General features: G+C 44.7%; 1 protein-coding gene and 1 long non-coding RNA gene across 2 annotated transcripts in view; one reads left to right on the forward strand and one right to left on the reverse strand.

The window, feature by feature from the left end:
• Positions 1–1,374: 1,374 nt before the first annotated feature.
• Positions 1,375–13,202, reverse strand: NIPAL3 (NIPA like domain containing 3). The gene is made up of 11 exons (XM_083879523.1): positions 12,922–13,202; positions 11,279–11,347; positions 11,020–11,191; positions 10,814–10,873; positions 10,087–10,232; positions 9,364–9,460; positions 8,215–8,350; positions 7,534–7,622; positions 6,780–6,843; positions 5,766–5,860; positions 1,375–5,315 (listed from the first exon to the last, which is right to left on the reverse strand). Exons 1-11 carry the CDS (start codon positions 13,018–13,020, stop codon positions 5,116–5,118), a joined length of 1,227 nt encoding a protein of 408 aa, XP_083735649.1. The 5' UTR covers positions 13,021–13,202; the 3' UTR covers positions 1,375–5,115.
• Positions 10,249–13,317, forward strand: part of LOC310919911 — a 52,907-nt gene continuing 49,838 nt past the window's right edge. Inside the window, exon 1 of the long non-coding RNA XR_014591876.1 lies at positions 10,249–10,962. This is a non-coding gene — a long non-coding RNA (uncharacterized lncRNA). The remainder of the gene's footprint in view (positions 10,963–13,317) is intronic.

Below are 13,317 nucleotides of genomic sequence, written 5' to 3' on the forward strand. Positions count from 1 at the left end.
TCTTTGGTTTTTCACAAAAAAACCCACACAAAATTATTGAATTTCACCAACACAAATATTGAGTTCAACAGCTTCATCCTCACTTGGAAAGATGAAAGACAGCGTGGGTTTGTGATATGAGTAGTGAAATTTCTGTGGCTGAAATATTTCCTTTTAAAATACAGAAACAGACAGAGAGTGATGCTGAACTGGGCTTTTCCACTAGGTGATTTGTTCACCTTTCCCTCATAGAAAACAGTCCAGCAGATCTCCCTTTAGGAAGGTAAGATCAGTCTCCCCTGTCCAAGTAAAGGGATTCTGCAATTTAGATGCAGTGCAAATTCAGGTGGTAACAGGTGGAGAGTACTCTATCCTGTCAGCCCTCCCTTGCTGCAATCTCCTGCTTTATTGATTCAATACCACATTTGCTTCCCTGTCCAACAATAGATTCTGCTTTAAAACCACAAACTCCAACATTTGTGTCCACTTCAGTGGCATTTAAAATAGTCTGTCTCTTGCAATAACAGCTTGGTTGTAGCACTCCTGTAACACTCCTGGCATCAATGGCACATCTTGGTTTCAGCATTTCAACCACTTGTAATATAACCCACTAACCCTTGAATGGTGGATGTTAACAAAGTACTACGACATTCATCAGAAATTCTGGGGATTAGGGAATCCAGGGATCCAATGAAGCACAGCTCTAACACTGAAGCTGCCCTTGGGTTGTTGTCTTTCCTTCCTTTGTGGTTTGGGACCCCAAGAGATACATTTAATTAAAAGTATCCTGAGGGTTTTCCTCTGCTTCTCCCCACGGACTGTAAACCCATCTGGTGAGTGTTAATTAGGTTGGCAAGCAGTCAATTAAGCTAAATTGCCACTTTTCTGTATCTCTTCCTGCAGTCCTGCGTCCCAGACACTGTGATCTGTGGCTGAGGGATGACACCTCCCACAGCAGAGCATTCCCAGCTATTATCAGAAGGCTCAGATGCCTCAGAAAACTCAATTTCAGTACAAAACATCACTAGTCAGGCCACAAAAAATACAATGATTTTGGGTTTGTGTCCCCTCCTTCTTTGGATTGCAGTTTCAAGCTCTTCAAAATATTCAATGCTAAATATTTCTTTCAAAGCCTGTAAAATGAAGTTTTAAAAGTTAATTGCACAATTCCTACATCTAACTCCAAATATGTGGAGACTCCTGTGAAATTTGGAACATTACTAATGCTGTAACAATCTGCATTTCACTTACAAACATCCTGTTAAAAACAGACAGAGAGCTCTTTCAATACACATTTTAGTCACCTAAATCCTGTCTTAACTTCTCCCAAGACACTTTTGGTCAATTAACGCTCTACCAGGAGCATGGAGCAAGCCAGAATTCCATAGGTTTTACCACAATCTTTTATTCAAAGTTTGGTTTCATTTGTCTCACCTGAAAGACAAATAGAATTAAACAGACATGCAACACTGCCTGTGAAAAATGAAGCAGTTGTTCTTTATAGTGCAAGAGTGTAAAGCTTGATTTATTTACACATTTTAAGGTGAACAGGAGAACGTTGCAGGCAGATCATTTTATACATTCAGCTGTGCTCCACAGAGTTAAATTACACATAAAATACACACTGAGGATGTTTTAAGTGCTCTGGTGCATCAAGAAGCCACACAGGGTGGAGGCAAAAGACGTCCCTTTACACAGGGCAAAAAAGCAAAGGCATGAACCCAAGGAGCTTCTCTTTCACCAAAGTGCTGGAACAGCTCCTGGTGCTGAGAAATTTGGAATCTGGGAGTGCTGTGCAGGGTCCTGCATGAGTCCTGCAGTGTTGACATTCACAGATCAGAGTGTGCTGTACAACACTTCAATAATTTTACACTCTGGAATGTGGCACAGGGCCCCTCTCCTTTAAACCTTCCTGTGCTGCTAAGCTGTAAATGTTTGCTGCAATCCCAGGCATGGCCATTGTCACATCAGACTAACAAATATTCTGTGAAAAGTTCAGTGTGAGGGTGCAAAACCCTTCCTGTTTCAGCTTCTCTGGACTAGGAGGGAGGTGAGGAGTTTAATTCACTCCTGAAAGAGCCAGAAAGAGCACATAAGTCCTTCGGTCAAGTTTAAACAAGAGACTTGGTTTCTCTGGGCCCTGCTCATGCCTTTTTTCAGGCTGAAGAGCAGAAAATAACTTTTTTTGGAAGACTGGGAGAAAAAGCAAGAACGAGGGAAGCGCATAAAAGCAAACACACAAACAAAACCAGCCTGGTTTTAAGATTCCAGTGTTGAGCAGCAGCAACAAACAGGAGTGAGGTGCAGTCCCTCAGTCCTACCCTTACATCAGTCATGGAGCTGAGCCCAAGGAACATCTCAGACTCCATTACTGTGGCACAATAATCAAAACCATTGTAATTTATGTGCTGTGGAAAGAGACACCACCTCCAGTGGAGGCCTTTGGCAGGAAGTTTCCAGAAGCAAACAAAGGGAGATTTCCCTGTGGCTGCAGGTAAAGAGAACTGTCATTATTAAGTAGAATTATTTGAGCACACAGAGACTGTGTAAATAAAACATGGTTATGTAAAGCTTTGGAGCAAGACTTGCCTTTAGAATATTTGAAAAGAAAGGGCCAAAGCCACACAATAACACAAAAGCTCAGCTTGTGGCTGAGGGCAGTTTCACTCAGAGAAGGGCTGACACCTGAGGGCTCTGTGCAGGGAGCAAGGTCAGGAATTGAGCTCAGGCTCAGGAGAATTGGGGAGTTTACAGCAAAACCACCCCTGACTCAGGCCAGGGAGCAGCCTGCAAGGGAAGCACAGCACCTCCGAGCAGCTCTGTCCCCTGGCACCGTGTCCATGTCTCAGATGTCAGAGCCTGTGCTGAAGAGGAAAACCCAAAGCAGGCATTCCTGGCTGCCAAGTCTGTGCTCCAGCCTTGGCTTTAAACCCTGTTGAGAACTAGGACCACTGCACTGTCACACACAGGACCATCCTGGTCTCAAACATTTAGGCCCTTCTGATGAATTATCTTATACCACCCAATTACCCACAGAGAATATTGCCATGGAACCAGTGTGTGGGGTAGCACAGCTTGTTTTAGACTCTGTGTTCTGCAGGACCAAGAGGTCAGAACAGGTTGATTAAATGGGAAGAGATAAGGAAAGGCAGCATTCCTGTGCCCTTCCCATTGAGCCTCCCTGCACTGCTTCATTCTGCATTGTTAATGAACAAAAGCTGCCCATAAATTCACCAACAATCGATGACCACATCCAAAGGCAGTAAATCAGTCTCACTGCACCCCAGCAAGATGAATGCTCTGGCAGCAGGAGCCCATTAACATCCTTATCTTGCTTGATCACAAATAAAGTATTGAGGGTGAAAGGAAAGCTGTTATTTCTTGAGGTTCTCTAAGTTCCAGTGCAGGGGATGCCACTGATAAGATCTGAATTGTGCCCAGCTGGTGAAGAAACCTGGGTACAGCCCCAGGGCAACTCCTCTGTGCAGGGGGAAGGTTATTTTTCTAAGTTGCACAAAAATGCCAAAGCAATCCAAAGTATGCCCAGATTGAATCAGTCTGCAGAGCTGGCAAAGCAAACAAAGGCAAAGGAACAGTTCTGTTGTCATTTACAACAAGAACCTATAATAATCATGTACAGGTCAGGGGAGCTGTTAGGAAGTTGTTGGCAGTGCGAACAGAAACTGGCCATGAGTCAATTTAACAAATAAAAATAAATAAATGCAGAAAGACAAGGTTCCAAATCTAAGATAATCCCAAACTCCATGGTATTGGGGGAATCACTTAAAAATACACAGAACATGAACACTATTCCTTTCAAATCAAATTCCAGGCTCCTGGAGACTCGACTATGCAGACAGCCCAAGTCACACTGAGTGGACTTAAAATTCGGTTTTCCAGCAAAAAACTCCAAATTTAGAGCAGCCAGTGCTATCAAAGTGCCACGATAACCAGTGAATGTTGTACTTTGTCCTCCTCACTTGACAGTTCCCCATTTCCCCCCCTGTGTCCATTCTCCCTCAGTATCAGCTCCTGGCCATCTCCTGGAAGCTGGAAAGATAAATATCAAAGTACACAAAGCTCCATTATCCTCACAGGCCTCAATGATTGCTGGGCTGTGCAACTTCTCTCCTTAGGTCATCCACAATAGTAGACAAGTATTTTTTCTCCTTTTCTTAAAAGAAAAAAGAAAGAGGGAGGACCCCAGCTTACATCACCTAAACTGAGCTTTTGAACTAAGGAACTTCAACACCTTTAAGTAGTTGAGACCACTAAAGTTGGAAATCCTGCCTCAATCAGAAAGAAAATAAATAAACATGATAAAGAATTCAAATTTTGTCCAAAATTACATAAATGCCCCACCAGATTCAGTCACATCATTCTAATTTCTCCTTGTCCTCATCCTTTACAGTGCTCCCTCTGTACCATTTAATCCATCTTGAAGCTCTTGCTATGAAATCAGAAAACTGGCAAATAATCTTTGTTCTAAGCCATATAATCCAGTAGTGCTCTAAAAACGACTCCCATCCTCAGTGCTTGTGTTCAACACCAGAACAGAAGTGCCCAAAATTCGTGGTTAGAATGGGATCAAGTGTTCACTCTCACCAGTTCTGCTGCTCTAAAGACACAGCGAGTTCCAGTGTTGGTGCTTCAAAACAATTCCATTTATTGCTGTGTCAAGGGAGCCCTGTGGTCACACCAGGATTTCGAGCCTTCCTGGAAATCTGTCACAGTCCCTGTAAATGAAAGATTAAATCCTGTCCTCCTCTCTCTATGAGCAGCTTCTGAAAACTTGTCTGGAGATAAAACCACTCCCAGCAGGGCTGAAAAGTGCATAGTCACTTCTCTTCCACAGCATCTCCTCTCTCATCAGTTCCACACTGTTGCACTCACCATTCCATCATTCCACACTCCCAGCCAGCAGAATTCCATGCAGAACAGGGATCTGCTTCCTGCCAAGTGCTTTCAACTTCCCAACTAGAAAGAGTTCTTTATTTTAATAATCAGCCTGGAAAGTTCAGCTCGAGACGAGCTCAAAACTCTTCTCAAGGTCAGCTTTATGCTTTGCTTCTATTTGAACAGGTAAATAAATAAAAGTCAAACACCTGAGGACTCTGATCAGTCCTGGAAGGTCACTCACTCCTTCTTGCTGTGCTCCAGCACCCTGTAGGGAGGGGCAGAGACTCCTTTGGGCCCGTGCTGCTCCTGCACGATGGGCAGCGTGGCTGGGGTGTAGATCTCTGGCATGCTGTCGTTGTTCTCCAGGGCACCATAGGAGAAAGAGGCTTTGAGCTCAGGCTGCACTGCAATCCCTTTGTCGTGCATGTTCTGCATGCCTGCAAGAGCAGAGGCACACATTAGAGACAAGAGTGCATTTGTCCTGTTCTCTGTTCAGCCAGGAAATGAGCAGTCCCTGAGGCTCATCAGCTCCTCGGGTGTTAAATCAAAGACAGGATGGGTTTGTGCTCAGCACTGGGGCAGATGATGGAGAAAAAAGCTCCAATTGAGTCAGGGATGGCTCTCAGTTATCTATCAAGTGCTGCAGATCTTTCATGCAGATCACTAGAGAGCTCAGCTCTGCTTCCCAAAGGACATTTCTGCTCCTCTACCTCACTTCTGAGCCATCCCCAGTTCTTCCTGCTGGACCGAGCCCAGTTCATGCTCAAACCAGTTCATATTCCCAGACAACAAGAGCCTGATCCACCCAATCCTGAGCAGAGCCAAAGGCTGAGCCCTCCTTGTGCAGCCCAGGCCTTTAACAGAGTGATGAAGGTGATCTTGGTTACCTGGCATGGCATCCATTGAGATGTAGGGCTCAAAGGGGACAGGCTTCTTCCTATTCCTCGTGATCAGGAAGACTCCCAGGAATGCTATGAGGCACCTGAGGGAGGAGGAAGGATCACTGAGATAGATCCCTGGCAAGGGAGATCACAGAATATTCCACCTTGCTTCATACAGAGTTCAGACCTGCAGTTCAAGCACTGCCAGGTCAGAATTCCAGGGCACTGGCCAAGCTGAGCCCCCTTGGGCAGCACTGGAACACACCCAGCAACCAGCACAACTTCACCTTTTCTCTGTCAAACACAGGGAAAAGTTTTCTTGTTAATTAATTGATTAATCTTGACAAACTGCAGGGGAAAGGAAGCGTGGCAACTTTTGCTTTGATGGAATTCCAGGATTTAGCAGCCTGACCTTTCCAAGGCTCCCTGTTAAACCCACCAACAGCCATGGATCTGGATTGTTACAGAGCAAGGTGCAGTTCAGAACAATGAGCTCCCAATTGTTTGGGGCTTTTCTTTTCCTGCACTTATCTAAAAGCCATTTGAGAATGTCCCCTTATTATGAAGGGCTAATTACACCAAAACACTGAGTTACACAGGAAATGTTTTACTGATCAGATCTGCATTGTGCCTTCTCCATGCTCTACAAACTCCAGAAGTCGGACACAGTTCTGGGAAGGTGCAAAATTTGAAATAAGGTTCTCAGAGGGGTTTCTTTGGGTTATTTTACAATTCTTCCAGCTTCATGAGCAGGCAGCTTGAAAACCAAGCCATATGCTCAGCACCCAAGCTGATCCCCAGGATTTAGTGATTAATTGTTGTGTAATTGTGCATTACCAAGGGTTACATGATTTTTTCCAAACTGAGTGAGCTCTAAGGGCCACTCTCTGCTCTGACAAAGAAAATGCTTTCAGCCTGTTCTCTTCTCCAAGACAGTTTGTCCCTCCAACAGATTTGTATTTTTAAAATTTAAGTCAAATGAAGCAACAGTTTTCTGTCAAGGAAACCTGGAACACTTACCCCAATGCAAACATACAAATGTGGAGAACATCTTCACCCATGAAATCCAAGTAAAAAGTTGCTCCTTGAAAAGGAAATAATTCATTACATCTCCCCAATTCTGCCCTCAGCCAGAACCCACATCAGCCAAGATTCCTATTTTTATAGCCAGCACCTTTGTTTATTTAATGGTCTTGAAATAGGTGTCCTGATTTCTATTTTAACACAAATTATTGACAAATCTTTCCGAGTTTCACTATCAAAATAGTTCTGCTTGTGTCACTGAGATGCAAGTGAACCTGTGCAGCATAAACAAGAGGGACTATTTTGGAATGATGAAACAAACTGGATTTAACTACAAAAAGATGCAAACTCTTGACCCCAAACAACAACAAACAGCTCCACCCTCCAGGAGGAGTGTCCTTGGTGTCCTGGGGGCAGTAGGACACGTGTTCTGCCTCCTGCTCTTTACATTTTAATGTAAAGAAAATGAAATAAAAAATAAATAATAAGGAAAACCTGCACATCTAAGAACACACATTGAATGAGGAACAGTCTCAAACATAAATTCCCCTGCACTTTAAACAAAATGACATCATTGAACAGTCTAATGGGATAATTCACATTTTTAGAAAGGAAAAATAAAAAAAACCAAACAAAGCCAGTGCAGATGAGAGATGACAAAAAACCAGAAGTCATCAGATTGCTGAGTATTCTTCAGGAGGTTTGTTTCCAAAATCTTTTGGCCTTTTTTTAGAAAGGTTTGTGCAGTTACCTGCTGAGATTGCTGCTGTGGTGGATAGGATGTAGCCAATGCCGGAGATCTGAGCTGAGTCATAGAGCTGGGAGGCCTGAGCTAAAAACCTGCAACACAATCACAGGCAACAGGGGCTGATTGGGAAGGATCCTTTTTTTTGGAAACACCTTTCAAAAGTGATGCATAAATTTAAGGAAGTTTGTTCTTTTTCTCACTGGACAGCAGCAGCAGCAAGCCTTGGAATGAATAAAAAGGACAGAAGAGGGAAGTTTGTGGCTGCACTGAAATTACTGCCCCAACCTCAGGGCCAGAGTGTTCCTCATATTTTGAGAAGCCTTTTATCCCTGCTGCTACCAGCTTTTCATGTTATTGCAAGTACAAAGGGGAAAAAAAGCTCCTAAAAATAGACACATTATCAACAACACTGATCCTGCACTGTGATTTTAGGCAGTGCACAGATACTGCATTTGATTGGCCACCATTTCAGTCCTAAAACTCTTTGGCAAATACTTGAATGGTGGCATTAAAACCACCTGGCAGTGTCCCTTTGTGGAAAAGGAGACACCACCCAGGCTCCTGGGACAGATCACAGAAAAGAATGGATAATTCTCCTAAATTTTAAGAGGTATTTTTGATGTGGTAACAAATAGCTCCTGAGCCACACCCCACACAACTGCAGACAAAAACAAGTGTCCTTACGTGGCCTGGTATACAGCTGTGGCAATCATGCACACCAACATGATGTAGAAGATGGGGGAGTCCAGCTGCAGGGTCCCCTGGATGGACACCAGCATCATCCCAGCCACTGCCTTCACTGTCACCACGGTCATGGAACCTGGGGGGACACCACACTCAGCTGGGGCAGCTGCCAACAGCCCCACCTGCCCCCAATACCTGCCCCTCCTGCTGCCAGGCCAAACAAGGGATGCAAACTGCCCATTTGCCACCAGCTCTGCCCGTTTTGTTCCCCACAAACCACCACAGCAACCTCCAATAAATCACTGAGCCCTTCTCTATCAATGTCTCCAGAACTGGCAGCAATGACTGGTTTTGTCAGCATTGTGAAATTATGTGATGAGAGGATACAATTTTCCATTTGGTTTGGTTAATAAAGCCAAGGAAGTCTCCAAAACAAGAAGCAGGAAGAGCTTTCTTTTCTTGGAAGTTGGGCCATTCAGGATTTAGGGCAGTTGCTTTGTAATTCATGGAGCTTGAGGCACCACTGAAGTCCAACCCCAAACAGCTCAAAAAAACCCCCAAAAAGTCACTGCAGGAACTGAAGGTGAATAAACAGCAAAAATTGAGGGCTGTGACACAGATTTCAGCATGGCAGACTTGCTATTACTCATCCTTTAAAAGTTTAATTGATTACAGTTTCTATATAAAAAAAATTAAATGTGTAAATCCAAAGTCACTGCAGGATCCCACTGTGGGATACCAGAATCATCAGGGACTCAGTTTCACAGGGCCTTGCTGCGGTGGCAGAGGACTCCTCATTTCTTTAACCACACAGCAAATCTTAACAGAGCTAAGACAATTCTTGTGGGTCAAATCCTCTCTTTCACCCACTGGCTCAGCCCTCCTTATGCACTGAATGCCACCCTTTGTGTGCCCAGAATAAAATTAAGGACACTAATAAATAACCTGCACATTCTGTGCTTGGCAAATTATTTGTCTGATGGAGAATAAGCCTTAATTGTTCAAAGGTCGTTTGCAAAGATCCTAAACATCAGCTTCAGGAACATTCCTGAAGGAAATTAGTGCATTTCATGGCATTAATTAAAGCAATATAATCCCCTGCATGCCTCAATTACTGTTTAAAGACCTTACAAGTCCATATCAACTTACCCAGCAAAGCCACCAGCAGAAGAATAATGACAATGTAGTTTGCATTTCTCTCCTTGTAAAAATACAGGAGCAGACAGAAAACAATGATCTCCACAAGCTACAAAAGAGAGAAATGAGAATATTAGAGATGCAGAGCTCATGGGGTTGGCAGTAAATGAGATTCTGAGCCAATCAAACATTAGAATAGGGCAAATCAAAGGGAAATGGGGATCCCACACAATTATAGACCAAATTCAGCATCATCTTAGATGCCAGTTAGAGGAGAGATTCAGCAGCTTCTTGCAGAACAGGAAACACGAGGCACTTTTGGTGTTGGATTTATGGTAAAGCAGCTGATCAAACAGTTCTGAGTGAATATGCACAGGAGAGATCCCAGTCTGCCTTTTGCAGTGAACTTCCACAAGTGATCCCTGCGGCAGTGGCCAAGATTATCTTCATTAAAACACAAATTTCATGGGATTTGCAAGAAGAGATTCGTGGGCCCAGAGAAAGTCAGTGTGGAAAAAGCCCAGATTCAGGCACCAGTAAATTTTCAGTCAAAGACATTTAATCCTACAGAACTCAGAGAAACAGAAGGAGCTGTGCATGTCCCTGACACCTGGAAAAGCTGACCCAGGTTCAGGAGTGAACACAAGGAACATTGGCAGCAACCAGAAGGAAAAACAATGCTGGAAATGAAACTCCCCCCAGGAGAAAACCAGCCCACCCTCCATGGCCCCTCACCATGTAGAGCAGGAATGGCCAGCTCACTAAATGCCTGGTGATGTTTTCTGCTGTCATCTTCTCGTGGCTGTTGGGTCCAAATGTCACCAGCAGGTAAGTGCCAACCACTGCCAGGCCACAGCCTATGAAGGACAGCACGTAGCGCCCTTGGGCAGGCACAGGAACAGAGAGGACAGGGTTAACGAGGGAGTGGGATGCATGGAATTCGTCCATCAATCCCACAGGACCATCAGTGACATCGTGGATGTTCCTCTGGGGGACTCCCGGGTGCCCTTCCTGCCCCAACTCCAAAATATTGCAGCCACCAGGGGCAGTGGGGGTGTGGGAGCTGAGACAAAGTTGGTACCAGATGACATCTGCTAAATAAAATAAAGCTACAAGATCTGGGTCTGGGTCTGATCCTGCCTGGCACTGTCCACAGCCCTCTTCCCACTTGTGCAAACACCTCCATGTTCATGGAATTCAGCTCATTCCCTCGTGCCTGTGCTGCTGCAGAATCAGGGCTGCAGCTTCAGCCTGTTTCTAAATTCTGTGAGATTCAGGGGATTTGGCACAAGCCAGAGAAAAACCATCCATTTGTAATTAAACAGTGGATGAGATGACACACTTCATTCAAGAGGTGCTAATGAGACCTTGCCATCCCTGTAATTAGAATTCCTGAGGGGCTGTGCTGTGTGTGATGAATTGTAAACAAAGAGGGAAAATGAAAAGAAACTGTGGAACTTACTCAAAAATTCCTTAGGCTTCCATTTTTCTTTAATAAATATAATTCCTATGATTGCACTAGCTATGAAAAAACAAAAAAACAAAAAAACAAAAAAAAAAAAAAAAAAAACAACACAAAAAAAAAAAAAAAAAGAAAGGAAGAGAGAAACAGTGAATTGTGGAGTCAGGAATCTCCCACTGGACACACCCAGGCTGGTTCCTCCTTACCCACAACAGAGACTGCACTGAGGGGCACAATCAGTGAGAGAGGAGCAAAGGCATAGGAGGAAAACACTCCCAGTTCTCCCAGCACCAGCAGCAACAATCCACTCCACCAGGTCTTGGTTCTGAAGTAGGCCCGGGGGTCCTTGGAGCCTGCCAGCCTGATGTGGCTGTATTTCTAGGCAAGAAAACAGAAATCAAGCAGCTTTGGCATGTTTGATAGCTTATTTCAATGAAGGATGAGTATTGGCTTCAGGACACTCACCTGGAGGTTGAGGGCAATGCTGCTGACAAGATGCCCAAAAATAGCCAGAAGTGCCCCAATCAAGTTCTCCTGCAAAAACAAAACCACACAATTATTAAACTTAGCCAAGGAACTCAGAGAGGTTTGCACACTCTGCAGGAGAGTAGAGTTTTCAAACCATTCCTGAGTCATGGAATAGAGTTGGAAAGGACCTTTAAAGGTCACCTGGTCCAACACCCACCTGTCAATAAAACCTCTTTATCTTCCTTCCTAACTACTGATCTGGGGCTGTGGCTGTGCTCCAGACCTGTGAACTCAGGTGACAGATAAGACTCAACAGCCACTTTCTCCAAGAGATTTCAATTAGTTTGCAGCTTCTCAGACAGGAGGAAGATAAGGAAAATCCCCACACCATCACTCATTCATTCTTCCCTTTGAAAAACTCATTTATGAGGATTTTATTGTCCTGGAACTTGACAGAGAATGGATCAGGAACCTCTGCTTCCCAACTGTTTTGCTCTTCTCCACTTGTGACAGCTGCTGGTTTAGTCATTAGTTCAGCCCATGTGATGAGGCAGCCCAATTATCACAGATCTTGATCTGCTTTTTGTATAAACCAGTTATTCCCAAAGTCACAGGAGACTGCTGACAGCTCCCAGCCAGTTCCCATCTCTTCTGCACTGGCATTTGCAGCTCAGCAACAATTCTCACACTCTAAAGATGGGATTTGAAATAAAGAAAGGATGTAAAGCAGGCTGAGTCACAAAGGAGATGCAGAGGAGGACTGAAGAGGAGAGCCTGAGGCCACCAAAGATTTGTGTGCTCCCAAAACTGCCTAAATCTCATTAAATGTCATTAGCACTGTTCCTTCAGCCCAATCCCTACTTGGATGGATTTGGGATAACCCAACTCACATTCAGATGTGAATATGAACAAATGGACTAATCTTGATTTTCTCATACATAGAACTTCCAGATTTCAAATTCTTAGCAGCAGAACAAAAATCTCTTTTCAGAATGCACAAAAAATAAGATTCACCCAAAGAGCTTCACTCAAAGCCACCTGAGAGAGGTTCCCAGGACAGGCAGAGAAGGTGGCAGGAGGATGTCACTGTGTGACCAACTGCAGAGTTCTCTGGGCTGTGACAGCCTCAGGTCAACCTCCACAAGGGCCCAAGACTGTGGTCTCAAAGGATAAAAACGCCCTTTTTGCCGAGATTTTCTGAGCACCTTCAGAATCAGGTATTCAGAGGGAAATTATCTGTTCTCAGCTGGAGAACAAGGAGGAATTCCAGCCCCATGTCCCAGCCAGCTGCTGTGGGCTCACCCCCCTGAAATTCAAACCCCTGAACACAGAGAGAAACCAGAACCTCTGCTCTGTTACTGCTGCATGGCTGAGGCTGAAAAGGCACCTGTCAGAATCACTGCACCCAAACACCTCCACACTCTCCCACTGCCACACCTTCCTCCAGCTTCTCTGCTCTGCAGACACAGAATTTCTCCCTTTCCCTCACCATGCACAGGATATGACACTCCAGGAATGGCTGAACACAAAGACAGAGCCCTTTCTACAGAAAATAACCCCAAAGCAGCATCATTATCAGCTCATTCCAATAATCAGGGCTTTCCGGGGATGGAAACCTCCCCACTGGGTGGGAAGCTGACCTTGTAGGAGAAGGAGTCAGTGTGTGGCTGCACAGAAACTGCTGCTGTGGCCAACGGGAGCTGCTGAAGCTGCAGACTGGGGTTGTTTCCTCCTTCCATTCTGGGGGGGCAGTTTTTTGACTTTTCAGCCTCCTTGATGCTGGAATTTCTTCTTAAAGAAGAGACTTGGATGCTGCTGAAACCAACTTCTGGTACCGCTCCCTGCCATCCATCCTGTTCCCTTGGGCAGGTTCAAGGGAGCACAAACAAGTCCTGCTGCTTCCTTTCCCCTGCCCTGTGTCAGGGTGGGCACCACAGGCACAAAGGAGGGTGGATGAGCCACTCTTTCCAGCCAGTCAGTGAAGCAGCAGGGTTATGTTCCTTCAAGATGAATCTAAGGGGGGGAAAAAAAGAAAT

This window comes from Zosterops lateralis, assembly GCF_965231275.1.
Source record: "Zosterops lateralis genome assembly, chromosome: 28".
In the NCBI taxonomy this organism is placed as follows: domain Eukaryota; kingdom Metazoa; phylum Chordata; class Aves; order Passeriformes; family Zosteropidae; genus Zosterops; species Zosterops lateralis.

Coding starts and splice junctions, on each gene's coding strand:
- NIPAL3 (XM_083879523.1), bottom strand. CDS start 13,020: ATGGAAGGAGGAAACAACCCCAGTCTGCAGCTTCAGCAGCTCCCGTTG. Junction 10,874..11,019: donor CAGTGCAGTCTCTGTTGTGG/GTAAGGAGGAAC, acceptor GTTTTTTCATAG/CTAGTGCAATCATAGGAATT. Junction 10,233..10,813: donor GAAGCCTAAGGAATTTTTGA/GTAAGTTCCACA, acceptor TGCCTGCCCAAG/GGCGCTACGTGCTGTCCTTC.